Source organism: Pogona vitticeps, chromosome 3, assembly GCF_051106095.1.
Source record: "Pogona vitticeps strain Pit_001003342236 chromosome 3, PviZW2.1, whole genome shotgun sequence".
In the NCBI taxonomy this organism is placed as follows: domain Eukaryota; kingdom Metazoa; phylum Chordata; class Lepidosauria; order Squamata; family Agamidae; genus Pogona; species Pogona vitticeps.
In genome coordinates, this window is record NC_135785.1 from 160,115,650 (window position 1) to 160,139,528 (window position 23,879).

A 23,879-nucleotide genomic window follows, 5' to 3' on the forward strand; every position below is an offset into this window, starting at 1 on the left:
TGTGAAACATTATTTAATATGAGGTAGTTTCTGGCTTTTCTAACAGGGAAAAGCCAATGTCTTCATGCCCCGTTTAGGGGCCTTTCACAGAAATGGGACACAGTGTGCAGGGGGAGGGACCCACAAATACTGATGGAATCCATCTGATTAACAGAGACTTATCCGTACCTCGGGGTCCTGATGCAGGTAAACGGTGTCCTTCATAATGACAGAAGATAAGAGGTAGAGCCTGGGTTGCGGAGGAGAAGAGGATGAAGAAAAAGAAATGAGTTTGCCCTAGTGCGGGTGAGAGGCTGGCATATGATCTGCTGTCCGTCTAGCCCCACTGCACCCCAAAAGAGAGTAACAGCTGAAGGAATGCTTTGGGGTGGGGTGGGCATGCATTCCTCCTCCTCCGATCCTGTCTTACCCTTCCCTTCTCTTCACCCCCCCCCCCCGCCACCCCGTTTGCTCTCCTCGTCCCCCGCCCTTCCCAATCTGTCCTCAGGAGAGCGGCGCCTGGAAGTCTGAGCTGGAAGTTGGTGCTTCGCAGGCTGCACCTCGGAGGCAACCCCCACGCCAGTCATTTCTGCGGGCAACCCAGCAAAGGAGAACAAATCGGGGACAAAGGCGAGCGCTTTCCTTTCAGCCGCGTCGTTAGGGCAACCTCCAAGTATGCCGGCCATAATAAGGCCCACTTCAAAGGCTTTCTCTCCTTGAGCGCTGCAGCCCGGCCTCCGCCTCCGCCGCCTTGCGCGCTTCTCTCTCTCTCTCTCTCTCTCTCTCTCTCAGACACGCGCGCGCGCACACACACACACACACGCACACACCCTGTTTCTTATCCTTTTTAATGAAGTCCGGTCTTCTTTCTTTTCCTTTTCTTGTCCTCCCCTCTTCCCCATTTCACTCGGGGGACGGAATCATCTGTTTGGTGATTTTTCCCCCCCTGATGTTTGTTTTGCGCCATTCACCCCGACTTGGCATGAAATAAACAAAGAACCATCGCTGGCCAATGAAAGGGCCAGGAGGAAGGGGAGGAAGAGGAAGAACAGGGATGCGATTCAATTTCGTTTTCGTTATTGATTAACCAGGCTAGGTTTCTTTTTTTCTTTTCTAAGTGGAGGAGAGAGATTGGAGGTAGGGAATGGAATGAAATGGGCTGATCTTATTTGATTTACTGCTTAACCAGGCTAAGGATCTTTTTTTTAAGAGGGGCGGGGGTAGATTTTGGGACGGGGGCGTCGGGAAAGATCCCCCTGCCTCCTTCCCTGTCTCTTAAGCGGGCACCCAGCGAAGTTATGAGGAAACACCATAACAGGCCGTGAAACGCGAAGGCACCGCGGCTGTATCTTAATGGGGTGTCGCGAATCGGCGCCTTGCCCTGCCGATGCTCGCCCGGTTCACGCTGGTGGGACCCGCCTTTGAGCTTCGGGCGGGGGGGGAGGGCGAGGAGGAGGAGGAGGAGCGAGGGCTGCACTTCCAGACTCTCCCGAGGAGGCTCAAAAGAGAGGGACCTCTCTGCTTTGCCCAAGAAAGTTGGGTGCTACTGGGATAGTAAAGGGGAACAAGGCTGGGGGACGGGAGGAGGTGGGAAAGGAAGCTCGGGGGCCGAGCGGGAAGGGCATATCTCTTTTAGGGAAGAGAGAACAGAAAGACCAGGGCGACGAATATTTATGCGAAGTCTGTCTGCCTGTTACGGTTATATCAGTTAAATGCCCACACATATTTATCTCTCTTTTCCTGTACCTATTACTTGCTGCATTTTGAGTGTCTGTCTGTGCAGTCACAATGCACCTGTGTTTATGTATCCACATGCAGGAGGAATACACTTTACCTATCCATCTGTGCCTACATTATGCAGACCTGCATTCACCAACCTGGCGGTCTCGAGATGTATTGGAGTGCAAATCCAATCATCCTAGCCAACATGGGTGCAGTGGCTAAAATGATGTGCAGGTATCCAACGCCTGGTTGCCACAAGGTAGGGGAAGGCTGATAAGGACAGGCAGAAAAGGCCGCACCCCAAAGCATGTGCAAGCCCCTTTCTGTCTTTGGAATCCTGCCCACACATGCACAGGGTGGCAACAACAAGGTGAACATACCTCCCGGAATCCACTGAGGGTTTTCCAAAGGCTGGTACGTTCAGTTGCCAGCCTTCCCGCATGTGGTAATCAATCCTAAGGACTTCAGATGAGAACAACAAAAAGTGCAGGAGTCCCCTAAAGACCAGCAAGTTTTATTTGTCATAAACCTGGGCGGACTTCTAGCATCTGAAAACGTGGATTGAAGTCCAAGAAAGCTCATACCAAATAACTACTCTTCAAGGGGGCCCAACAATTCTTCCTTGATCTTGCAGAAACAGACTAACAAGGCTGCTCCCCCACCCCAGTGATGTGCATGCATGAATGAAGAAACTGTGTGAGAGAGAAAGAGGGAGAGCGAGAGTGAACGAGAGAGCGCAATGCATTGTACAGCCTAAATGATTTTAGCACAATCAAGACAAAGGTAGCTGGTAGCCTCCTGCTAATACTACTGCCCATGCAGAAAATTTGTATCAGTATTTATACTCATCCACCACATCTGTCTCTCCCATCATCCTTGCATCCATCTACCCATCTTAGTTGGCCACCTGCCTACTTACACTTACTAACACACACATAGTACATATATATAGGCATATATATCTCTGTGTGTTTGCCTTATATGTATATGAACCCTATAGGTTCTTCCATATAGACAACCCCCTCTGCAGCTCTCTCACGTCTTATAGGACTGTATGTATTGTTGCTCAGCTCCCAATCTCAGACTTTTTTACTCCCAGAGCCCCTCCACTCTGTCCCTACTATGGTTAAAAGTGCATTCAAATCAATTTAACTTGAGGGAAAGTGTTTAGGACTGGGGTTGTAGGCGGTAGATAGGGTGACAGGTGAAAGAAACACTGTTTGCCTGTCTTTCTGTACATCCATTGGTGGTCCGGAACATTTCCATTGGCTTAACAACCAGACTTCATGTTATCCTGGACTGTACAACAGTGTGTGCTGAATACAAGGTGATATATACACAAGTTCTTTAAGGCAGTGGAACATCAGGATCACTGAGATCTCTGTGTCACTAGAGAGTAATTTAGCTCCAGCACAGGGAGTTTAATTCCACACTGTGCCTCCTATGAGTAGAGCCAACCTGTGTAGCTTTGAGCAAGCTGCACAGTCCAAGGGTGCCCTCAAAAGAAGGGAATGGAAAAACCACTTCTATTGTCTATGTGGAAAACTCTGAACATGGTTGCTATGTGTCAGAACTGACTTGATGGTACACATGATTATTATGTAATAGGGTTTTCAAGGTGTGTTAGATATCTAAGGAGTGGTTTTGTCAGTGCTACAGACCCCAATGTGAGTTCCCATGCCCAAGTGGGGGTTTGAACGCAGGTTTCCTGAGTCTTAATCTGTCACTCTACCCACTACACCACCGTGACTCACTCTCACACTGAAAGGCCATAACCTGATGCAAATACTGACTGATGCTGTGTTGCTGCATCCATCATTCAGGAGCTGAAGAAACAAGGAGGTAGGTGGGAGGATAAGGTGCATTGCAACACAGACTAGTAGACTGCAGCTCTCAGAAATGGCAGATAAGTCACTTTTGAGAGCCTGCAATAATGTTAAATAGTTACTTTTCTGATGCCAGAACAAATACTGTAATGAATGTTTACAATTCTTCTCTAGTTTGTCAGCTGACTGGATTACACAGTGGTTCAAGTATCTGGCCAATGGTTTGGAGTTCAATTCCTCATTGTGCCTCCTGAGAGTAAAGCCGGCCAGTGAGGCCTTGGGCAAGCTGCACAGTCCCAGGATGCCCCCAGAAGAAGGGAATAGTAAACCACTTTTGAGTACTCTCTACCTAGAAAATCCCAGAAAGAGTCACCATGTCAGAACTGACTTGACAGCATAAGATTATACTTTGTCAGACTCTCCTATACTTTCCCATAGGTCTTAATGATCAAGAAAACGGGAAGTATTCTCCCCATCCCACTCCCTACATTAGTTAAACATCATTCCACTCGTTTATGCAACCCCTCAGGTGTATATGTCTGTGCACCCAACCTCTTTCTTATCTTGTAATGGGCAACCTCTTCTTCGTTCAATTTTTCACCTGATGGATCAGCAAACAGCTTCCATGAGTGTCATCGGAGACGCTAAAAAACAAAGAAGAGAGGGGATTCCTATTACAGTACTGTACTTAAAACTCATTTGTCTTCTGCTGGGTTCATTCACATATTGGATTCTAACCTATCGGGGACCAAGCAATAAAATTCAAGTTTTCTACCTGAATCAGCTAGGTGCAAAATACCCCTGGAACCGCCGTGCAAGAACTAAGCCTCACGTGCATGTCTTATTACCATATTTTTGTGCTTCAAATAGAACGTCCTAAAAACATTTCGTGCGTGATAAAGTTCTGGGGCGCTACATTTAGGACGGCCTATTGACAGGGCAAATCAGTGGGTGCTATAGTTTTACAGAGAAAAATATTAGTCTATGGGGTATCTACATGGCATACGCGTCTAGAGCTCAACTGAGCTCCTATGCCATCTTTATTCACCTGCCGTAGAGCAAGGCTGGGCGGGTCTCCCAAGCGCTCTCCAATTCCTAAGCACGTGAATAAGGTTTCCTTGAACTCTACGGGATTCATTTCAAGTAAGCGGGTGAACCAGTCCGAGCCTTACTTGGAGGCAAGTGCCCGGGCAATTGGTGGCGCCTAAGTAGATACACGCGTTCGCGTCGCCCTAGGTGAAATGTCAGACTGCCACTTTGCTCGGGCTCTAAAGCTTCTCTCAGGCTTCAGGCGCGGTTCTTCGCTCTCTGCCGTCCCTTAAAAAGAAAACAATTTTAGTTAATCACACCACACGGAGAAACGACAAACTACTTTAAGTCCCTGGGAGATCACAACTGTTAACTTCACGCTTCATGTAGGGCCCTCCACCCCGTCCCCTAAAATCCAACCCTCCCCCCGCTTCCAAACACACACGGATCCCCGACCGGTAACTAAGACAAAAGTAGATCACGGCTGATTTAAGTCTTGTTTGTCTCCGAGCGCTTTTCTCCCCCTGCCTAGGAGCGATGAAGTCTTTGAAGATGGCCAACCTCGTGTCAGTAAGTGGCTTTTCCTTTGAGCCAGATTCAGATGGGAAAAGTCTTGCTTGCCAATTGCCATAGAAATCTTAACGCACCATGAAGATTGTCCAAGCGCCGAGCCTTCCGTTCTGGCCCAAATTACTTTGAAGTGGGGCAAGACGCGCCCTGGTCAATTTCAATACGATAGACAGGGCGGTGGGGAGGGAGGGCGGGCAAGGGGGGATGCCGGGGCTCGAAAGCCGCAAACAAGGGGGGGGGGGGGTTTGTGACGTGCGGTGGGCTCCTCGTTGTCAGCTATCTTTTACCTTTGATATATTTTCCATGAATGATTCATATGGAGGGGGCAGGGCTGGGTGTCGCCCTCTTTTCCACCAGAAACTCCACTTAAGAGCCGCAGGGCCTTCACCTCACGTCGCCACCGCACCCCGCTCCACACACCCCCCCGGACTGAAGTGCTGCTCATCTCCTCTCACGTCTCCCCCGACTCCACCCATCACTCTCCCCCTCCCCGTCCCAGCCCGGAATGGCCCTCATTCTTCATCTTCCTTGAAAGCACTCTTTGCAACCTGTTTCCCTTTCGGGGCGTTTAACTGGGGTGATTCCCAGAGCAGAGCAACCCGTTTGCTTGGGGGGGGGTGTGTGTGTGTGACGCTGAGGCGTGGTCCCGGCTCTTGTATTTAGGAAGTGGCATAAGAGGAGAACGAGGGAAAGCAACGGCGGCATTGCAGGGATTCAAATGTGGGGCCGGGGGGGGGGCAGGAGAAGAGGCTTGCGTTGCTTCAGCAGACTTCCCACAAACACTTTGCATCTTATAGTGTGTCCGCACATCTGCGTGTGCGACAAGAAACATCTGTTCCCCAACAGTAATATTTTTCGCGATCTGGAGTAATCGTTCCTACACTTATCCAGTCTGCTCTGACGGCATTGTAGCACAAGAGATTGTTTTTTTAGATACTTAGACCTCCCACTTTGAAACGCAAAGTAGTAGTATGCACCACGTCTGTCACTGCTATCTCTTTGTCTTTGTTAGAAAGACTACAGGAGCGATGCACAACGGCCCTGAGCAAACCCGATCTCTTCTGATTTGAGAAGCACGATCACGCCTCTTTGTCGTAGATGAGAGGGAAGACCACCAACTGTCTCGAAAGCAGGGCGGGGAAAGAGAATCCTTCCAACGCTGGCGAGCTGCTGCCAGCCAGAGCTGGCATTCCTGGGCTAGAATGGGCCAACGGTCTGACTCAGCCGCCTGCCTCTGCTCACGAAGCGCTCCTTAAGATGCCAGGCGCTTTGGCCGGTGGACCAAATCTGGACTGTCAGCCTATTAAGACACTCTTTTGAGAGGGTTCATCACTGTACTTACTACCTAGCTTCCTTCCTCTATCACGTTCAGGAGTCAAAACAGGAACTGTTATTAGTTTTACCTTTACACAGTGTATAAACGTTGTCACACACTCATGGGTAAGGTTAAATCATATCAGAGCCTCTTTTGTCATACTAGCGTGGAGACAGACCTTTAAAATAGTTTCGTGCTTCTATACTAAATAATTTCTTAAATCCAAGCAGGTGAAAACTATTGCACCCTCATTCTCCTAATCCAGCCCTTTCTGTTACAGCAAAAAGGATGAGATTCCATCTGTCTTTTTGATTTCTTCCTCACACACACAGTAATTCACACATTTGGTACAAGAATAATATTTTTATTTTACCGTAACCATTCTTGCTTTTGTATGACCAGGTTTACAGATATGGAGGTATTGTATGTTTTTAAAATAAGTGAGAAAAGCTGTAGCACAGTAGACAAACAATATGTTACTCCTGGCACTCCCAAATTATAAACAAATATATTTGGATGTAAGTCTGTTCGAACCATTTGCTCCCCAGTAAATGTTTTTCCTTGAAAGGGTTAATTTCACATTTTTAAAAAAACCCAGAAGGGTGTATAATGGATAGTGCAATCTATTTTTTGGGGAGAGGGAAGAATAAAATGTATAAATTAATCAATTATTTTAAAATCAGAAATATTTCTAAAACAAAAGATCACAGACCCATAAATTATCCTTTAAAAATCCATGTTTTACTCCACTGTAACTTTTATTATTATTATTATCTGAATTGGTTTCAAAGAAGAAAGAAAATAATTAAAAAGTGGTTTGTATTCAAGTTCTCATTTATATATTTATCAATATAGATATTAAAAAGAATGCCCTTTTTTGTCTTCATATAACAATATGACCAGGACATTTAAAGGCTTCCAAATGGACAGCACCATGCACTGTACTAAGAAACAAATATCTCTATAAACTATATTGAATCACCAACACACTGCACAGGAGACATGCAGGAAGGACCTGTTTTTCACATTACGTTATTCATTCAAGTAACTTGAAAAATATAAATGACTTTCCCTCCCATACAACCACAGAATTATAGACAACCTATCACCAAAATTAATAATATTCTTCTTTGGTGTGTGTTCTGTAATCTTCAAAAAGAAAAAAAGAACAGGGAGGGGGATATGAGATCTAAAAATAAAAAAATAAATTAATTCAGCTGTACAAAATAAATCACTTCCACATACAGTTTTTAACAATAGCAAGACTACATATCACAATACAGACACCAAACAAAAACAAAAACTAAAATAAAATAATCTGCATACATTTCTACAAACCCTAGGAATGGGTAGGTGACCGGATACTTATTCAGTGGTCTCTGAGTATAAATCAGTGCTCTTTAGATTATCTTTAGGGCATTGGTTACTTTGCATGTGAAATGTGTGGTACCAACTGCATCAAAATTTGCCATCATTCTTTATGACCTCTCACTTTAACACGTGGGCAGTAAGGCCAATGGTAATCTACTAGGCATTTCCCCACTCTACACTTCTGCTTTTACATATTTATGACAACTGGTTTTTCTTTATAAAAACAAAAACAAACCCTTAATACACTTTGGTCATTGTTCCAGTGCATATGAACAAGATTTCAGAAGCTGGGGGGAAATACAGAAGTAATTTTAAGTCTTTTTTACAGGTTACAGGTGTAAAGCTGACTAGCAATTTTTTCCCCCAGAAAATGTGTCACTCTAGCATTGTTCACTCTTTCAGTAGGGAGACTTTAACATAGCAGCTGTGGAGTTCATAGCACTTTTTGACCTAACATTATAGGCTGGGCTTCAGTCCCAAATACTGTTTACCTATAAATCCAATTTACTCTGATTCAGTGTGACTGCTTCACAAGATAGTATGTCCAGATTCTTGTGGTCTCTGGTATGTACCATATAAAGACAAAACTGTGCGTTTAGCCATGAAACGGCAAGCCAATGCATCAATCATGGTAAGACACTCATAAGTATGTAAGTCTACAAGTATTGGAACAAAAGGATTCAGGATTTGTGAAATACATTTTTTTCAAATTGCAGCATTTGTATTGAGATGTAACTGGCTGTTTCTGTTTCTCCCTAGTTTCACACTTACAAGTGTAGAAAGTTTTAAAATACATATATGAGAAAGATGAAAGGAAGGGAGGCTGCAGTCAAACTTTATTCCGAATAAACATGTTTAGGACTACTTGTTGAGCTGGGCAAAAGAAACCTCAAGAATACTATTCAACAGTGTTTGCGAACTCCTGCTCAAGGAGCCTGATACTCCCCACCCAAGTTTATTTAGCAGGAAGTGACTTCCATTTAAAACAATGGCACAGTCTTCCATGTAAGCAAATGTATTTAGTACTGATTTGTAAGGACACATTCTGAAGGCTAGGAGTGGAGAAAATCTGGACTTTATTTTTTAGTATATGATAGGAAATGTAATCCCAAAGGCTACCTTTTGGCACTTGGTTTTGAGATTCAGGGAGGGAGGAGAGAGAGAGAGAGAGAGAGAGAGAGAGAGAGAGGTTCCAATTGTGGGACAGAGGCCTAGGGGAATATACCTTTCAAAATAGGTGTGCAAGCTTGGACAGCCTACATCTGGCACAGAGAAAGACTACCAGCTCCCCACTGACATTCATAAGCCACAATCCAGCTTTTACTTTGGGAAACCAATTTAATGAATGTACCCAATCGACAATACCTAGAGGTGGGGAAAAGAAAATATAAGGGCTGTATCACTGTTGCTGTCCATGTGGATGGGTTTCTAAAAGATTCTTCTTCATGAAAAAGATTCGTCTTTTTCATTTTTTCATAAAATTAAAAAAAGAGGCAAGTCCAATGTCTTAATTAAATTAGTTACAAGTACAAACACCATAGGGTTTCATATACTGAATAAATAGTCCGAGTTAACCAAGATGGCAGCCAAGTGCCATCCCCGACAGCTCCCTCTCCCTGTCTCGCTATCTTAGTGAATAGTTCTTGTCTCAGAGTTCCTATAAGTCTCTTCCTCCTCCTCTTCCTCCTCAGAAGACGTGTCATTACTAGATGGTGTGTGGAGGTGGTTGGGTGCCCCGCTAGCCTGGCAGACGTACCATTCATTGAGATTGGTAACCTGAGGAGAAAGGTTGGCAGGACGGCCCCTACCGGAGTCCTGGACAGGGGACAATGGGGCACCCAATGGTGTCCCTGTGGGCTGGTAGCCATGAGATCCTGGGGTAGGAGAAGGTGGAGGGGATTTGCAATGGATCTTCATGTGCTTGCGCAAGGAGCTTGGGTGTGTATAGGACTTGTCACAGCCTCTAACTTTGCAGAAGTATGGCTTGTCACTGGTATGGACATGGGAGTGTTTCTTTCTGTCACTGCTATTGGCGAACTTCCTGTCGCAGCCATCAAACTCGCATTTAAAAGGCTTCTCCCCTGAAAGAGAAAAAACATCTGTCATGGGTCTTCTTGTAAAAGGGAAGGAAGAAATAAAACTTTTGTATTTACATGTCAGACCAAACACAGTAGTGGGGACAGGGCGAAAGGGCTATAAAACTAGTCATTATCTGCAGCGCAGGAGGATTTTTTACTCTCCCTCATCAGCCTCTGACAGTTTCTCAGGGTAATTTTATAAACATGCAGGTAAGATTAGGTAGGTTTAGATTTGTCCCAAAACACAGTCCATGTTGCTAACAAACACTCTTTAAATATGATAGAATACAGCATCAATTTCAAATAAATTCCGGGACAATGGAAATGTCTTTCTTATCCCATGCCAAAAATACACTTGCAAATGAAAAATATTTAAAGGATAGATCTGTGTGTGTGTGGGGGGGGTGTGTTAATTGGAAATTCATGGATGTGGCTTTGTCTCCAGACAAACCCATCTTGTCATAATCCCTTCCAAGGGGTTTGCAAGAGGCCAGTCATCTTTTTTTTTTTTCAAAAATGGAACACCTGTTTAAACACATCGCTTCCCCTTTCTTTTTAGAACCTCAGCAGATCACTGTTTTCCAAGAGGGAGCGCCAACACTCTCTTGTCAGGTTTTGCTTTACAACCCGCCCCTTGTTGGGGAAATTAGCCATTCCAAAGGAAATAGGCCCTAAGAAAAGCCAGCTATGTAGTGCTCCACCAGATCTCTTTCCCTGGGGCTAACTTACACAGAGAAACCCATCTCGGATCTGCCTAGATGGGTTTAGTGAGCAGCATAGCAGGAAATGTGTGCATGAAAGAGAGAGAGAGAGAGAGAGGCGCGGGGGGGGGGGGGGGATAGTGAAAGGGACCCTCGGGCCTCTTGATCAGGCATACCTTTAAGCCTCACTGGCTCCGGGGCTTAATGCAATACTAGGGTTTGTTACACAGACATCTCTGTCTCTCTCTCTCTCTCCAGTAAGAACTCTTTTTCCAAGGGTTCTGGAAATGAAAAGGCGACAATATTTCCTGTTGCTAGGACACCAGGCAGGAGTTGGGTGATGGGCTGCTATATTTCAAAAAATTAAACAAAACAAACAATCCCCTCGCCGCCACCACCATGACTGACTGCCCTGGCATATAAATGATATCTAGCATAATGTCTAGGCATTCTTTTTGTTTTTCCTTTCAGTGTTCGTTTGTTTTCCTGACGACCTTAACATCGCAGCCTTAGTCTGAATGTTCCATGCATTTCCAATCAGGAATGACCATAATTTATCTGTTGCAGCCAACAAGACTTGAGGTACCATTTTTCTCAGAGGTAACCACCCCATCGTTCAACCGGGCTTGCTTGGAGATCACGGATATCTGTAACTGTGACCTTCCTCACATTTATTGCGGTTAGCGGCATCCTTCGACTCCTCCCTGCACAGCATTATTTAGGAAACGCGGTTTTTTAAAATTTATACCGTACATTTTCCTAAACACTTCCTCCCCGCAACACCCCATATATACTGATTCCTAACCGCCGGTTTGGTTAAATGATACATCTTCTGGCACGGGCAAAACCCAAATTATGCTGCCTACTCTGAAATACTTCAAAACGCTACCATTTACAGGATACCACCATAACTCACAAAGAAGATCTACATTGGAGGGCCACATCTATTGACTGGCCACTAGTCAACGTGTCTGCCAATCTCACTGGAACCTGTTCCGAAGTCGGAGTAACTTGGGATAGTAACGGTCCAAGCAATCCACCGCTATCATTTCAGATGAAATATTCTAAAGTTAGGAAGAGAATATCGCTACCCTTTGCGATCTTTTGACGGAGTATCCCCTGAGTTTAGGGCCAGCGACCTCCTTAGAAACGCCAAGCCTCTCCGCGACCACCTCACATCAAGCAGTGCTGGCTTTAATTGTCGTGGTTGCTGCTACAGGAGATGCTTGTTATTTTTAGTATTTTAAAACGAAAGCGTTCGGTTGCGAGATCTAGCCTGAAAAGAAGCCCTCCTTGCAGCTGTTAAATATCCCGAAGCCCGAAGCCTTCTTATTACAGTATTTATTTTGCCCTCGGCTCTGACGAAAGGTCCACGTCAGAGTTTAACCGTTTGCAGATTATCAGAGCCAAGCGAGAGAAGGGCAGCCCAAAAGTTTCAGCAAATGGAAGAGGAGGCGGCGGGAGAGCGAGGAGAGAAAGAGGAAACTCGTTCGCTTCCTTTCCTCCTCGAAGGAGGGAAATTTCTCCGGCGCTAACAGGTAGTTTTATTAACTACATACTCCATTAAATCCTCCGAAGGCAACAACTTGCAGGATCGATCGAGAGATGAGCCACTGGCTAGCCTTAAAGAAGACAACATATCCACCTACGGTATATATAGCGTGAGGGAGGGAAAGAAACCGACCGACCCCTCACAGCTAGCTCCAAGTTTCTGCCCGGGCCTGTGCTTAAGCTCGAGAAGAAGAGGTTATTACCCATAACGCGTAGACGTTGGATGCCACCTCATTATTTAGTGTTTTAAAGTGAGGCTTTACAATCCGTCGTGCATTTAGCTTACCGGTATGGCGTCAGATTCGGGCGTGAGCCACGATTGTGAGTTCGTACTAGAGGAAATGTCCGCACGAAGCACCAAAGGCTTTTTCATCGTAAAAAAAGAAAAGAAAAGAAAAGAAAAGAAAAGAAAGAAAGAAAGAAAGAAAGAAAGAAAGAAAGAAAGAAAGAAAGAAAGAAAGAAAGAAAGAAAGAAAGAAAGAAAGAAAGAAAGAAAGAAAGAAAGAAAGAAAGAAAGAAAGAAAGAAAGAAAGAAAGAAAAAGGAACCAGAAGGCAACCTGAAACATCTTGCCTGCGAAATGCCTCTTTCTCCTGCTCCTCTTCCGGCTTGGCTGCCGGTAGGTGGAAGGAGAGATTTTCCTTTGCCGGCGGTGGAGGAAGGTTGGCCTCATAGAAGCCGCCCATGTCCGACTCCTCTCACGCTTGGAGGAATCAGTGAGCCCGTTTTTTGTTGTTTGTTTGTTTGTTTATGGGGATTGGGCCGAGCTAAACAACTGGGAGTAGGGGAAAGCGTCCCTAAATTTAGGGAGAGGACTCTGTGGGCCAGTGAATTTCCACTTCTTCTAGTGTTACAGGTTACTTTTCTGCCTCTGTTTGACAGTGTATAAAAGAGTGTATACAAGAAGCGGAGGATAAATTACTCTGAGTAAGGCAGACAAGCGGAACTGAGAAGGGTGGCGGGGAGAAAACGGTGCATTTGATACCCGCGCAATCCCCTCGATGTGGCCCGACGTGGGCTGGAGATATTTCAAGACTATGACATCAAATAACGGGCCTGGCTAGAAATGTTTTGATCTGAGGGCCCGCCCTACTTTTGTTGCAGAAAAAGCACCGCAGGTTGCTCAGTTTCACAGAACTCCTCATTAGGCCAGGCCCGATAGATCTTCTTAGTGGGTCTTTGTCTGCAATTGGCACTGGAAACTATCCTTGCTTCTGTGGCTCCCCGTCATCCATTGCAGCATCAAGCCCCCTCCCCAGACATGGAAGAACCTTGGCCCAACAAGCATCCTATATAGACCATTGTCCTATCCCGAACCCAAAAATATTAAGAGGACAACAGGGACGTGAGAACGCCGATCCTCAAAGGGAAGCTTTAAGGAAGAGAGAAAAGCCACACTGGCAGAGAAAGCGAGGAGAGTCGGATCCTGATGCTTGGCCCCACAGTCGAGGCGAACTCCCATCGGGGCAGGCCTATCAACCAATCCCTGCATCTATCTGCTCATTCGCCCGCTCGGTCCCCAAAGAACTGACTCAAAGATCTCACCATCAGGCTAGAGCAAAAGTAGTTTTCCCAGGCAAACCGCATTAGTACATCCTCTGTGCCTGCGGGACAAATACAGGCCCCCTCCCACTCTCTACAGGGTGCCACGAGGGCTCCCGAGGAGGCAGGAGCGCTGAGTGCACGCACAGATGCGTCGGGGGCCGTCGGAAAATCGATCGCTCTTGTCCCCAAAGGCCATTTGCTTTAGCGATTGAATTGGGAGGTGCACCTTGTCCACATTTCTCTTTTTTGTCACAACACACAATAAATCATGAAAACAATTAGGTGAGGCCTCCCTTCTGTCTTGCCCTCCCCGCTTCCCCATAAACAGCCTCCGGCGAATAATATCTGTCTACACGCAACTGCATAAATCCCAATGGCCTTTTAAGTTAAGCCAAGAGGCCAGGGGCAAATCCAACCCCCACTTGTAAAAGACACCAGGCCGTAACAGAGCTCCATGGCCACTGCTCCTTCTGCGGGAGCCTCCGTCCCCTCCTGCACAGAGACCCACTGGGCGCCCCTTTCCAGTCCGCACCGTTACTGTGCGTGTCTTGCAAATCTCAATTGCAAGAAAATGCCGCTTTAGTCAAAGCTCGTACTTAAGATGTTTTCCAGTTCGTTCCACCCCTACGCATCCTGTTCAATGCGACCAACAAAGGCTTCTCCAAGAGATGGGCGCCTTTTAGAGCGCGAAAAAAGAAAGCAAATACTGGTGAACTGACTCATAGGGAAAAGGTCCTTCGTCTCTTCCAAGTCAACAAAAACAATTGTTGTTGTAGGTTTCTCGAGCTGTTTGGCCCGAAAAACCTACAACACCCATTGGATCCCCACCGTGAAAGCCTTCCAGAACAAAAAACAATTGTTCCTGCAAAATTCCGATTGGAAAACACAAACCCTTTTACTCTTCATACTTAAACCAAGAAAACCAAATACTAGGGTTTTGACCAGGGAATGGGGAGAAAAAAAGATAAATGGTGTGCCCGGGGAGGTGTCCTTTATTCCCTAAAGGACAGAGGAACTGGCCACCCTGGCCTTTGGTCTTCTCCCTTTCCTGAAAACGTGTTTGCTTTCTAAACAATCACGGTACCCCTTGTCTTCCTGCCGAAGAAGTCTGGAGCTGGGAAGCCTGCTTGCTGTTCCCAGAAGAGCAGCTGGCGCTGCAAATTATACCACTAAATCTATAACAAAATGCAGATATACACAGCAACAGATGCATCAAGGGAGGCTCTCGCTCGTTTGCAGTCGAAGAGCGCGGGCGCTCAGGAAATTACTTATTCATGACAAAAGTCACATGTCTGGATCTACGTAAGAAAAAGAGGAAGGAAGTAGGAGGGGGAGGGAATGATGGAAGGAAGCAAGCCCAGGACTCCGGGCGGAGAGACGCCACCAGAGATCCCTCGCCAGCCTCTCGGCCACCCACCTGTATGAGTGCGCTTGTGGATCTTGAGGTTCTCGGAGCGGGCGAAGACTTTGCCGCATCCCGGGAAGGGGCAAGGGAAAGGCTTCTCGCCCGTGTGCACGCGGATGTGGTTGATGAGTTTGTACTTGGCCTTGAAGGGCTTCCCTTGGCGGGGACACTCCTCCCAGAAGCACACGTGGCTGCTTTGCTCGGGACCCCCGACGTGCTCCACCGTGACGTGGTTGACCAGTTCGTGCATCGTGCTGTAGGTCTTGGAGCAGGGCGGCGCGCCGCCGGGCGCCTCGGCCTCGATCCACTTGCAGATCAGCTCCTGCTTGATGGGCTGCCGCATATATCGCAGGAAGGCGGCGGCGGCGGCCCCCGCGTTGTGGTGGTGGTGGTGGTGATGCGAGGCGTGGTGCGCATGTGCGGGCGGGTGCGAGTGCTGCTGCTGCTGTTGCTGCTGCTGCTGTAGAGCGGCTGCCGCCGCCGCCGCCGCGGCCAAGTTGACAGGGTAGCCGTGCGGCGCTGGACCGTAGGACGCTTCGGCGGCGGCGGCGGCGGCGGGAGGTCGGAAGGGCTCGACGCGGCCGTAGAACTCGGCGGCGGCGGCGGCGGCGGCGGCCACGGCCAGCCCCAGGCGCATTTGCCCGTTCAGCGGATGGTGGCCCCCGGCGGGGCCCGTCGCGTGCTCGTGCAGCCCCGGAAAGACGGCGGCGTGAGGGTCTCCCCCGGCGCCGTAGGTGCCTGCGGAGGAGATGAACATGGGCGAACTGGCGGCCGCCGGATGCTGCCCGCCCCGCGCCCCGTGTTCTCGCCTCAGCACCAGCTCCCTCCCGGCCGCCGCCGCCGCCGCGTAAGGGTTGCTGGCCGAGGCGGGCGCTGCGCCGTTGGCGCCCACTCCGACGCCCGCCGCCTGCGAGGAGGACGAGGAGGCGAAAGTGGCCTCGGGGCCGGCCGGGCTGAGTTTGAGCGCCCCGGCGGCCGCCGCCACGTGCTCGGGCCCGAAGGGGGCAGCCGCCGCCGCCGCGTCCGAGGCGCTCAAGTCCCCCGGATGCAAGGGGTGGAAGCCGCCGCCGGTGGAGGCGCTGCTGCAGCCCCCGCCGCCGCCGCCGCCGCCGCCAACGTGCAAGGCGGCCAGGTCGGCCAAGCGCAGGCTCGGGCTCCGCTTGCAACTCAGCGCAGGCTCCATGGCGCCGGAGCCCAGTCGCCCATCCAGACGCGCGGGGGTAGCCCGGGCCTGGATCAGCCCCGCGGGGGCCGCGGCCTTCCTCCCCCTGCCCGCCGCCGCTGTTGCCGCCGCCGCCGCCGCCGTCACCAACACCGCCGCCTTGCCAAACATGGAGCGATTAAGCGGCTCTTTAACTTCTTTTGTCTACTCCGCTTCCCAACTCGGCTGCTCATTCCATCCTCTCCCCGCTCTGGCCTCCAGCGATTGGCAGAGCGCTCGGCACATTTGAGCGGCGCAGTTGGGAACCAGAGTTTGGAAATGTGCGCGGGTGGGATTGGAGGGAGACCGATGATTGGCAGAGGCCAGGGCAGCGCGATTGGCTCCCATTCAGGCCGGGCGCCCAGCGGGGAACCGCCCTCGCGCTCGGGCTTGCTTCGGCTCCCCCCGTCCCCTCCCCCCCTTCTTTTTCTCACTCTCTCGCGCCCTCCTGGTCCCTCCCCCGCTTTTTTTAAAAAAAGTTGCACTTAGAGGGAGGAAGAGAAAGAAAGAGGGGGAAAAACTTCGCGCCCAGCTGCCGAGGGAGTGCCAAGCGAGCGGCGTGCCAGGGGAAAACACGGCGGCACGCTTGTGTGGCGAGGAATGCAACTCCACTCTCGCGCGCAGTTACGCGATGAGGAACTGGGGGCTTCCTACCCATCTGTAGGGAGGAGATAATTTACAGTCGTACCCCTCCTCCTAGGCAGCACCAAACGATGCTGCATCCTCTGTTTACTTTTAAGCTCCGAGTCGGCTGCCGTACTTTCGCTCCCATGTCCAAGATCCTTGTTTTTGGAACTCACGTGAACAACTAAGGTTTCAGTCATCCACTGTTCGTTAATAATCGCAGCATTTACAACTCTGAAAAACCTCCTTTCTTAGAAAAATAGAGTCACGGACTTAAGAGGAGCTTTTCTGCGGCTTCATAAGTATGTCCAGGATTATAGCCTAGGGCTGCGACAGTGCACATCAGCTTCATTAAATTCCGTTAATATAGGGCTGGGATTGGGTTGTCAGGCGAATACAGTAAATGCACACAAGGGGGGCAATCCTAAACACGTTGCGTGGAATTAACGCCCATAGAAAGGCAATCGGAGTACACAAAGTTCAGGACGGGAAGTAATCTATCAACCCTATTCCTTAGAAGGCCCCTTGGACTTGCGTAAATTTACTTCCACACTCTGGCACTGAGGTCTGAAGTGTTGACGGGAAGGCAAAGCGGTGGAAGGAGGCATTTTGGTGCAACACATGTCCTGTTACTGCTGCTGGCTGCAGAATAGAGATTGGCTTAGCTTTAATGACTGAGATTGGGCTTCGGTCTCCAAAGATGCAACAGCTGCTCACTGGCAGCTGTGCGGGACTATACCTATCCCCTCTCCAAGATAACGGAATAAACTAACTGCTGCTGAAGGTGGAGTGGAAATAATTCGTTCCGAGGTTTTTCGTCTCTCATGACGGGAGTCTCGCAGGAAACGTCAGATCCGCCTCTTCGGTTCTTCCCAATCTTAGTGAAACTAATAATAGATTAGTCAATCCGTGCTTCTTTTGCGGAGAAACGTAGTTAACGGCATGAATCCTTCGGGTATTTAAATCATCATTTGTAGGAGTGTCGCTGCCTCCTCCCTTTCACCTCTGTTCCTGAACTTTCGATCTTGTTTATACAGGGTGCTCTTTTATCCTTGAGCAAAGCCGTCTCCGCCACCGGCGCTCTGCGCTAGCTAAAGTTTGCCAGCGCCTTTGAAGGGAAGTCGTTGGGTGTTCTAACATGTTTGAGGAGCAGGTGGATCTATAGCGCTGGAAGGAGACAACAGAGGCTTCCCTTAAGATGCTTCTCTGCTCTTTAGTATGCAGAGAATACTATGGCTGCTTTCTCATCGAACCAAAAGAAGGCGAGCGAGTGGCACCATGACCCGAACGCCCCCCCCCACTTTAACTTGGATGTAAATCCATTAATTTGAATAAATTAATACGTAACATTGAAATTAACGGGACTTATTGCCGAGTAAGTGAATTTAGGGGCGAAGCGGAAAATGTCTGTACCATTTTGTTAAACAGAATTAAATGTCCCTGGGGAAAAAACGATCTTCCAGCTCTGAAAATGAGGAGGAGGGAGGGAGGGAGGGAGGTCGCTTTCCGTTCGTTTCCCTTCCAAACAGCGTGCAGATCAGTGCTTAGTCGCCGCAGCGGGAGCAAGTCCTGGAGCAGAAACTGGCAGTAGCATTTCCATAATGCAAAGTAGTGGTACCTTAAATAGCACCGAAAGGCTCGTGAGGCGGCGCTCACACGCGGTTCCACACGCCGCACTAAATGGTAAAGGCTGACTTTTTGGCAAAGTGTCCCTCCAGTAGTTCTGCGCCTAATTTGAAACAGACGGAGACGATGCGGAAAGACTCCCAAGCCAATTTCAGCTCCGGGTAACATACATGCAGCAAGACAGTTCCTTACTTTTCACCTAGACAAGGAGCATGAACGCAGGGAGGAAGCGGGGGGAGGAAAGAGACTGTTCTGCGAAGAACTGCCCGCAAACCAGGTCCACCATCTACTAGTCCTTTGGTGATGCGGGACCCAATCGGCTAATCTGTCCCGCTTTGGGCTGAACAGAATGCTGAAATAATTGCTTTCCACCTAATATGATACCTGCTGAAAGTCTTACGGGGGAATTCCATTCAGGCTTACTCCGAAGTGGGACCCTGCCGTGGTCAATAGGTTTGATACAGGCTTAGTAGAAATCAAAGGGACTTCAGATAAGTCATGCCTAACGTTGGGAACGAGTCTACCTACACTAAACATAACCATCCAGCGATGTAACCTGGTCCGTTGTGAAGATGTGCTGTAGCGGGGTGGCCTCACCTTCAGACATAACATACTTCTGTGTAGTGCATGTAAATTCTGTTGTGTTTAAAAAGCCGAACCAAGCCCCTTAAGCACGACATGGAGGTCTTCTTAAATTCCCCTCAGTTTAAGGAGAAAAAGTTAGGAAGATATTTTTAATGACTTGTAATTTTCTTGTGAAACGCAACTTGTTAATTTCTATACAGAACTGTAGAAAGAAAGAAAGAAAGAAAGAAAGAAAGAAAGAAAGAAAGAAAGAAAGAAAGAAAGAAAGAAAGAAAGAAAGAAAGAAAGAAAGAAAGAAAGAAAGAAAGAAAGAAAGAAATATTAAGTTTTAATTGAATTGCCGAAATACAGCGGCTCATCCAGGCTGCTACCGTATTGTGCTGCCCACGCGGTACAACTATTGTTAAACGAAGCATGATATGAATCTGTCATCAATATAGCACGTCTTAATTCAAATATATATCCCTGATCAATTTCCTTCCTTATGGAAACCGGAATTAGTAGAGAGGGGGACAGATTGATGTCCAAAAGTAAGAAATGTGTTTTTCTTTTAATAGCAATATATGTAAACTATTCACCAATAACAGTAAATACTGCGTTATGGACAGAGCATAGATTGCGTGGTTGGGTTGTATTTCCGGCCTGTTGAATTTAAATCAATAACCATCCTCCGCTGTCAATGATGGAACATTAAGGCTACTTGGGGGAAAAGTAGGGCTGTTTACATGAAAATTTACATGTACCCTCAACCTCATAATTACTATAGGCATGTTGCAAATGTAGGGCAAGATCCAGCAAATCTTAAACTGCACCCTATCCTCGGACACCTGGCAGTATGGCCCATTGAGCTCAATAGGACTTTGATGGAAAGACATAACATTGCTGAAATCAATGCAATTTACGATTATTTCGCACTGGCGGAGTCCTGCCCTACAAATGGTGGACAGAAAGCGAAGGATCTCTCGGACGTTTGTGGGCCATTCTGGCTTCTGAATTTTGAGGGTTGGTAATCGGCGATTCCCTTCACCCTCAGGTGGAGTCTGACTCACACTTCCGAAATACCTTTTTCCCCCAAAGAAGTGCATAAATAATAGGTCGAACAAATCAAGCTCTAAAATCTGGGATCTCCTTGCTCTCTCCCGCCACCCTTTCTTGTGTCCCTCCCCTTTTTCCTTATTTTCTTTCTTTTTATTTAATTTCAGTTCACGGCGGGTTTAGAAAATCAGCTCTCCAGAGTTCGTGTTTTTGTTTGCTTGCGGCTTAAGGCATTTGTTTGACGGCGCTATTATGCAAATATATGCTAATGATCACGAAGCCTATTTGCAAGTAGTTGTCTTTAGTGCACACATGTTATTGATATTTAGGGGGAGGGGACGATATTCTAGAAGAGGGGAAATGCCTTCTGGGGAACAATTAAAACGAGAGAGCAATTAACAGCTTTTCTCAAGAAGATCTTTTCAAAAAAGGAAGAAAGCGGCGAGGGGAGCCCCGCAAGGGGAGCTGCCATGAGACTGTTCTATCAGACACATAAAAACAAACACATTCAAACAGATTTCCTGAAAAGGCTCTGTGCTGGCTTACTTGAAGGTAAAGTCCCATTGTTAAACGTAACTTTGGCATAAGCCAACTTGGCGAAACTGCGATTCTTGGAAAGTAGGAATTGCATAGGATTCCATTGAACAAGTGTGTTAAGTCATTCTCCACGGCATGTACTTGGAATTGTCACAGAAAGCTTGCTCACTTTTCTCCAGATAAACGTGTTTAGGAGAAACAAATCACCTAATAGGGAGATTTGATTTCTAATAGGGAGAAATCAAATTACACTTGCTTTCTAGGGCTCCCGGTCAAATGAAGAAAGTGCCGGAGCTGATTCACAGGCTCTCCATGGTTTATCGAGCAGCGTTGGGTACCCGGCTCTTGCCTGAATGCAGGCTGGTTTTTGCAAACTGAAATTACTTACTCCATGCGGTGCGAGGGGCAGACCTCAGGCTGGCGGGCGGCGGCGGGCCCAGGTTCTTGCGAAACAGCGACGAAGGGGGACGCGGGGAGAGGAAAGGGTTAAAAGTGTGCGGAGCCTTTGTAACACGGCAAGTAGTGGGTTAAAGACGTGACTGTACGGTTTTGGCCCTTCTTCACATTTAAGCGGGACCGAGTTGGGGTGTCCAGGTTACAGCATCGGTGACATGGGAAGACTGAAATAAAGCAGTTATGGGTCAGAATAACTGCTGCGTAAAACTGACCGGTAATTAGCAGGGCAAACGAATGTGCTTTTCAGATAAAAATTAAGTGGCATGGGAAACCAATCTGCCCTACCCCGATGCCTTACCCCAATCCGAACTCAGTTAAAGTACCTTCGTAAAGAAATGCATTTTAAAGCCTACATTTACTGCGCATAAGAATGACCAAAACAAGATTTCAATGACCTCATCTCGCTCGCTCGCTCTTTTTCTCCACCGCACCACTGGGGGTGTCACAGACGCGCACACGTATGCTGCGGCCTTCCTTTTTCTTAAATCTCTGCCTTGCCAGGCATCAGCTAGTTGGTGCCGTGGTTCTAAAGGTGCCGGAGGCTTTCCTTTGCTGCAGACAGCCAACCCAAATAAAGTGCTCCTTACATCGCTGTCCAATGCATATCATCTCAGAAGGAATCCCACTGGGCGTTTTCCCAGGTTAACATGTAAAGGAGTGTAAGCAAAAGTCTTAGTCTTTCGTTCGACTGACTTACATCTCCAAGTTTGGAAATTAAAGAGGTTTCAGGTTTACACATGCTTTTTTAATCTCTGGGACGATGTTTAAAGCCTAGGGAACTTCCTTCTGAATAAAACTGTGTTGCATATACACTTTTTTTCTTTATATACTTTGGTACAGCTACCACCCACAAAAGGAAATATAACCTGTATCTCTCATCCTTTAGATTTTTTTTCCTTTTATAGATGTTAAGGGCATACATTTCTGAGAGGTGGTTTGAACTTAATTGAATTGCTTCCTCTGTTTTGTTGTTGTTGTTTTGTTTTTGTTTCAACAACTTTTCTCAAAATGCCAGTCAGAAATCTTGGCTCTGTGAGTCTTTTCTGGAGCATAAAAATTTAACAGAAAGTAGAAATCATAAGGTAGCAACCCAGGTAGGCCACAAAAACATGAATATTTTTATATTTCTGTATAACTGTTTTAAAAAAAGAAAACACACACGTTAGCCTTGTTTTCTACGGTAACTCTGCAGTTGCAATGCCATGAAAATGTACCTCAAAATAAATCCTGGTTAAATTAACAGGGATTATGTTTGAGTAAACTTGAGTGGGATTAGAATTTGAAGAATAGTTTTAAAACCTGAAACAATTGTAAGATGCCCGTGTGCAGCACAATCCTGTACAGTACATTTCTTCCCAGACCTTAGCCCAAGTGACTTCACTGGAACTTGTTCCCAGGTAACTATGTATAAGGCTGCCGCCTAAATGCTACGGGATTTACAGAGCATCTTGTAAGATGATCAGGCAAACAGTAAAGCAAATTATTATAGTAATTCAGTTGGCAACCACCACAACTACCTAACATTAATCATATTTTAAACACTAAAAATAGGGACTGTCCAAATGATGCCATCTCTGGGCAATAGTTTCTGGTTCCTCTGCATGTTTATTCAGAAAGGCATTCATTCTACACTGTCCAAAAGGTCTTACTCACAGAGAAAGGGAATCCATAGGATTATAGCTTTCAACAACTGAAACAAAGCTGTCACAGTCCATTGGGAGGCAGGAAGGCCTCCGATGAGTGAGCATTGTTATTTCTAATAGCTACCTCTGTATTCTGCAAACTCTCGGTTCCAGATATTTGCCCCAGCCTTACCCCTTGCTCTAATTATTTTAGCATGTTTACTTGTTCTTTCAGGAAAAATAATACTGAAAAAATTTCACCCTGTTTGTGTGTGCGTGCAGGCATTTCTATATTTTATAGACGTGTACACATGTATGATACATTGATATTACACATGCACGCATGTTTCTGTGTCCATGGCTCGCATCCCTCCCTTTTCCCTCTATCTTCCAAAGTCTGGAAGAAGCTGTTCCGATATAAATCACAGGGTGACACTTTGACGGCTTGCCTTGTATAAGCAATATGGTTCCCATATGGTCCCGTTATTTATGAATGACAGCAGAAAGTGTATCGCATAGCTGAGTTTATCGCAAGGAGAAAAGCGCTTTGCTGAAGCGCCAGGTGATTCTCCTTTCTCTAACCTAGGACCGCCGTCCCTAAAGTCCGCAAAGGAACTAGCAAGAAGATCTGGGAGGGCTTTAAACTGAGGGTGCTGATGAAAAAAGAAATAACCACACAGCGGACCATCCATCTTTTTTGCTGCCTCCAGAGGCAACGTTAAGCACTGGTTGCTCTCATTCTCCTTGAAATCAATGGTGAATCTTGCAAGGATCTTGTCCTCCGCCTTACAGTTGTTTTGTTTATGATATCCACAAGTGTATAAAATACATATATACTGTACTCACATATTTACAGACCACGCGCTCGCACATACACACACGCGCGCACCCCCACCCCCACCGACACTGGTGCGGCTTGCCTCATGGGTTATGCTTAACCAAGCCAGCTCATTGATAGGGTCCTCATTCCTCCTCAAACCCACTGTACTCCATAAACGTGCTGCCGCTGTCCCACCTACAGAAGGATGGATTTTAATAGTCGGGGGAAGGGAAGACGGAGGGTATTTCTCTGGGGACACCGCAGGCTTTGCAGGGAGGCTGT

The 23,879-nt window shown here is 47.2% G+C and overlaps 1 protein-coding gene across 1 annotated transcript; it reads right to left on the minus strand.

Annotated features, from left to right (window-relative positions):
• Positions 1–6,784: 6,784 nt before the first annotated feature.
• ZIC5 (Zic family zinc finger 5) lies at positions 6,785–16,424 on the minus strand. Its single transcript, XM_020801611.3, has 2 exons — positions 15,104–16,424; positions 6,785–9,893 (listed from the first exon to the last, which is right to left on the minus strand). Exons 1-2 carry the CDS (start codon positions 16,422–16,424, stop codon positions 9,442–9,444), a joined length of 1,773 nt encoding a protein of 590 aa, XP_020657270.3. The 3' UTR covers positions 6,785–9,441.
• Between the last annotated feature and the right edge of the window lie 7,455 nt (positions 16,425–23,879).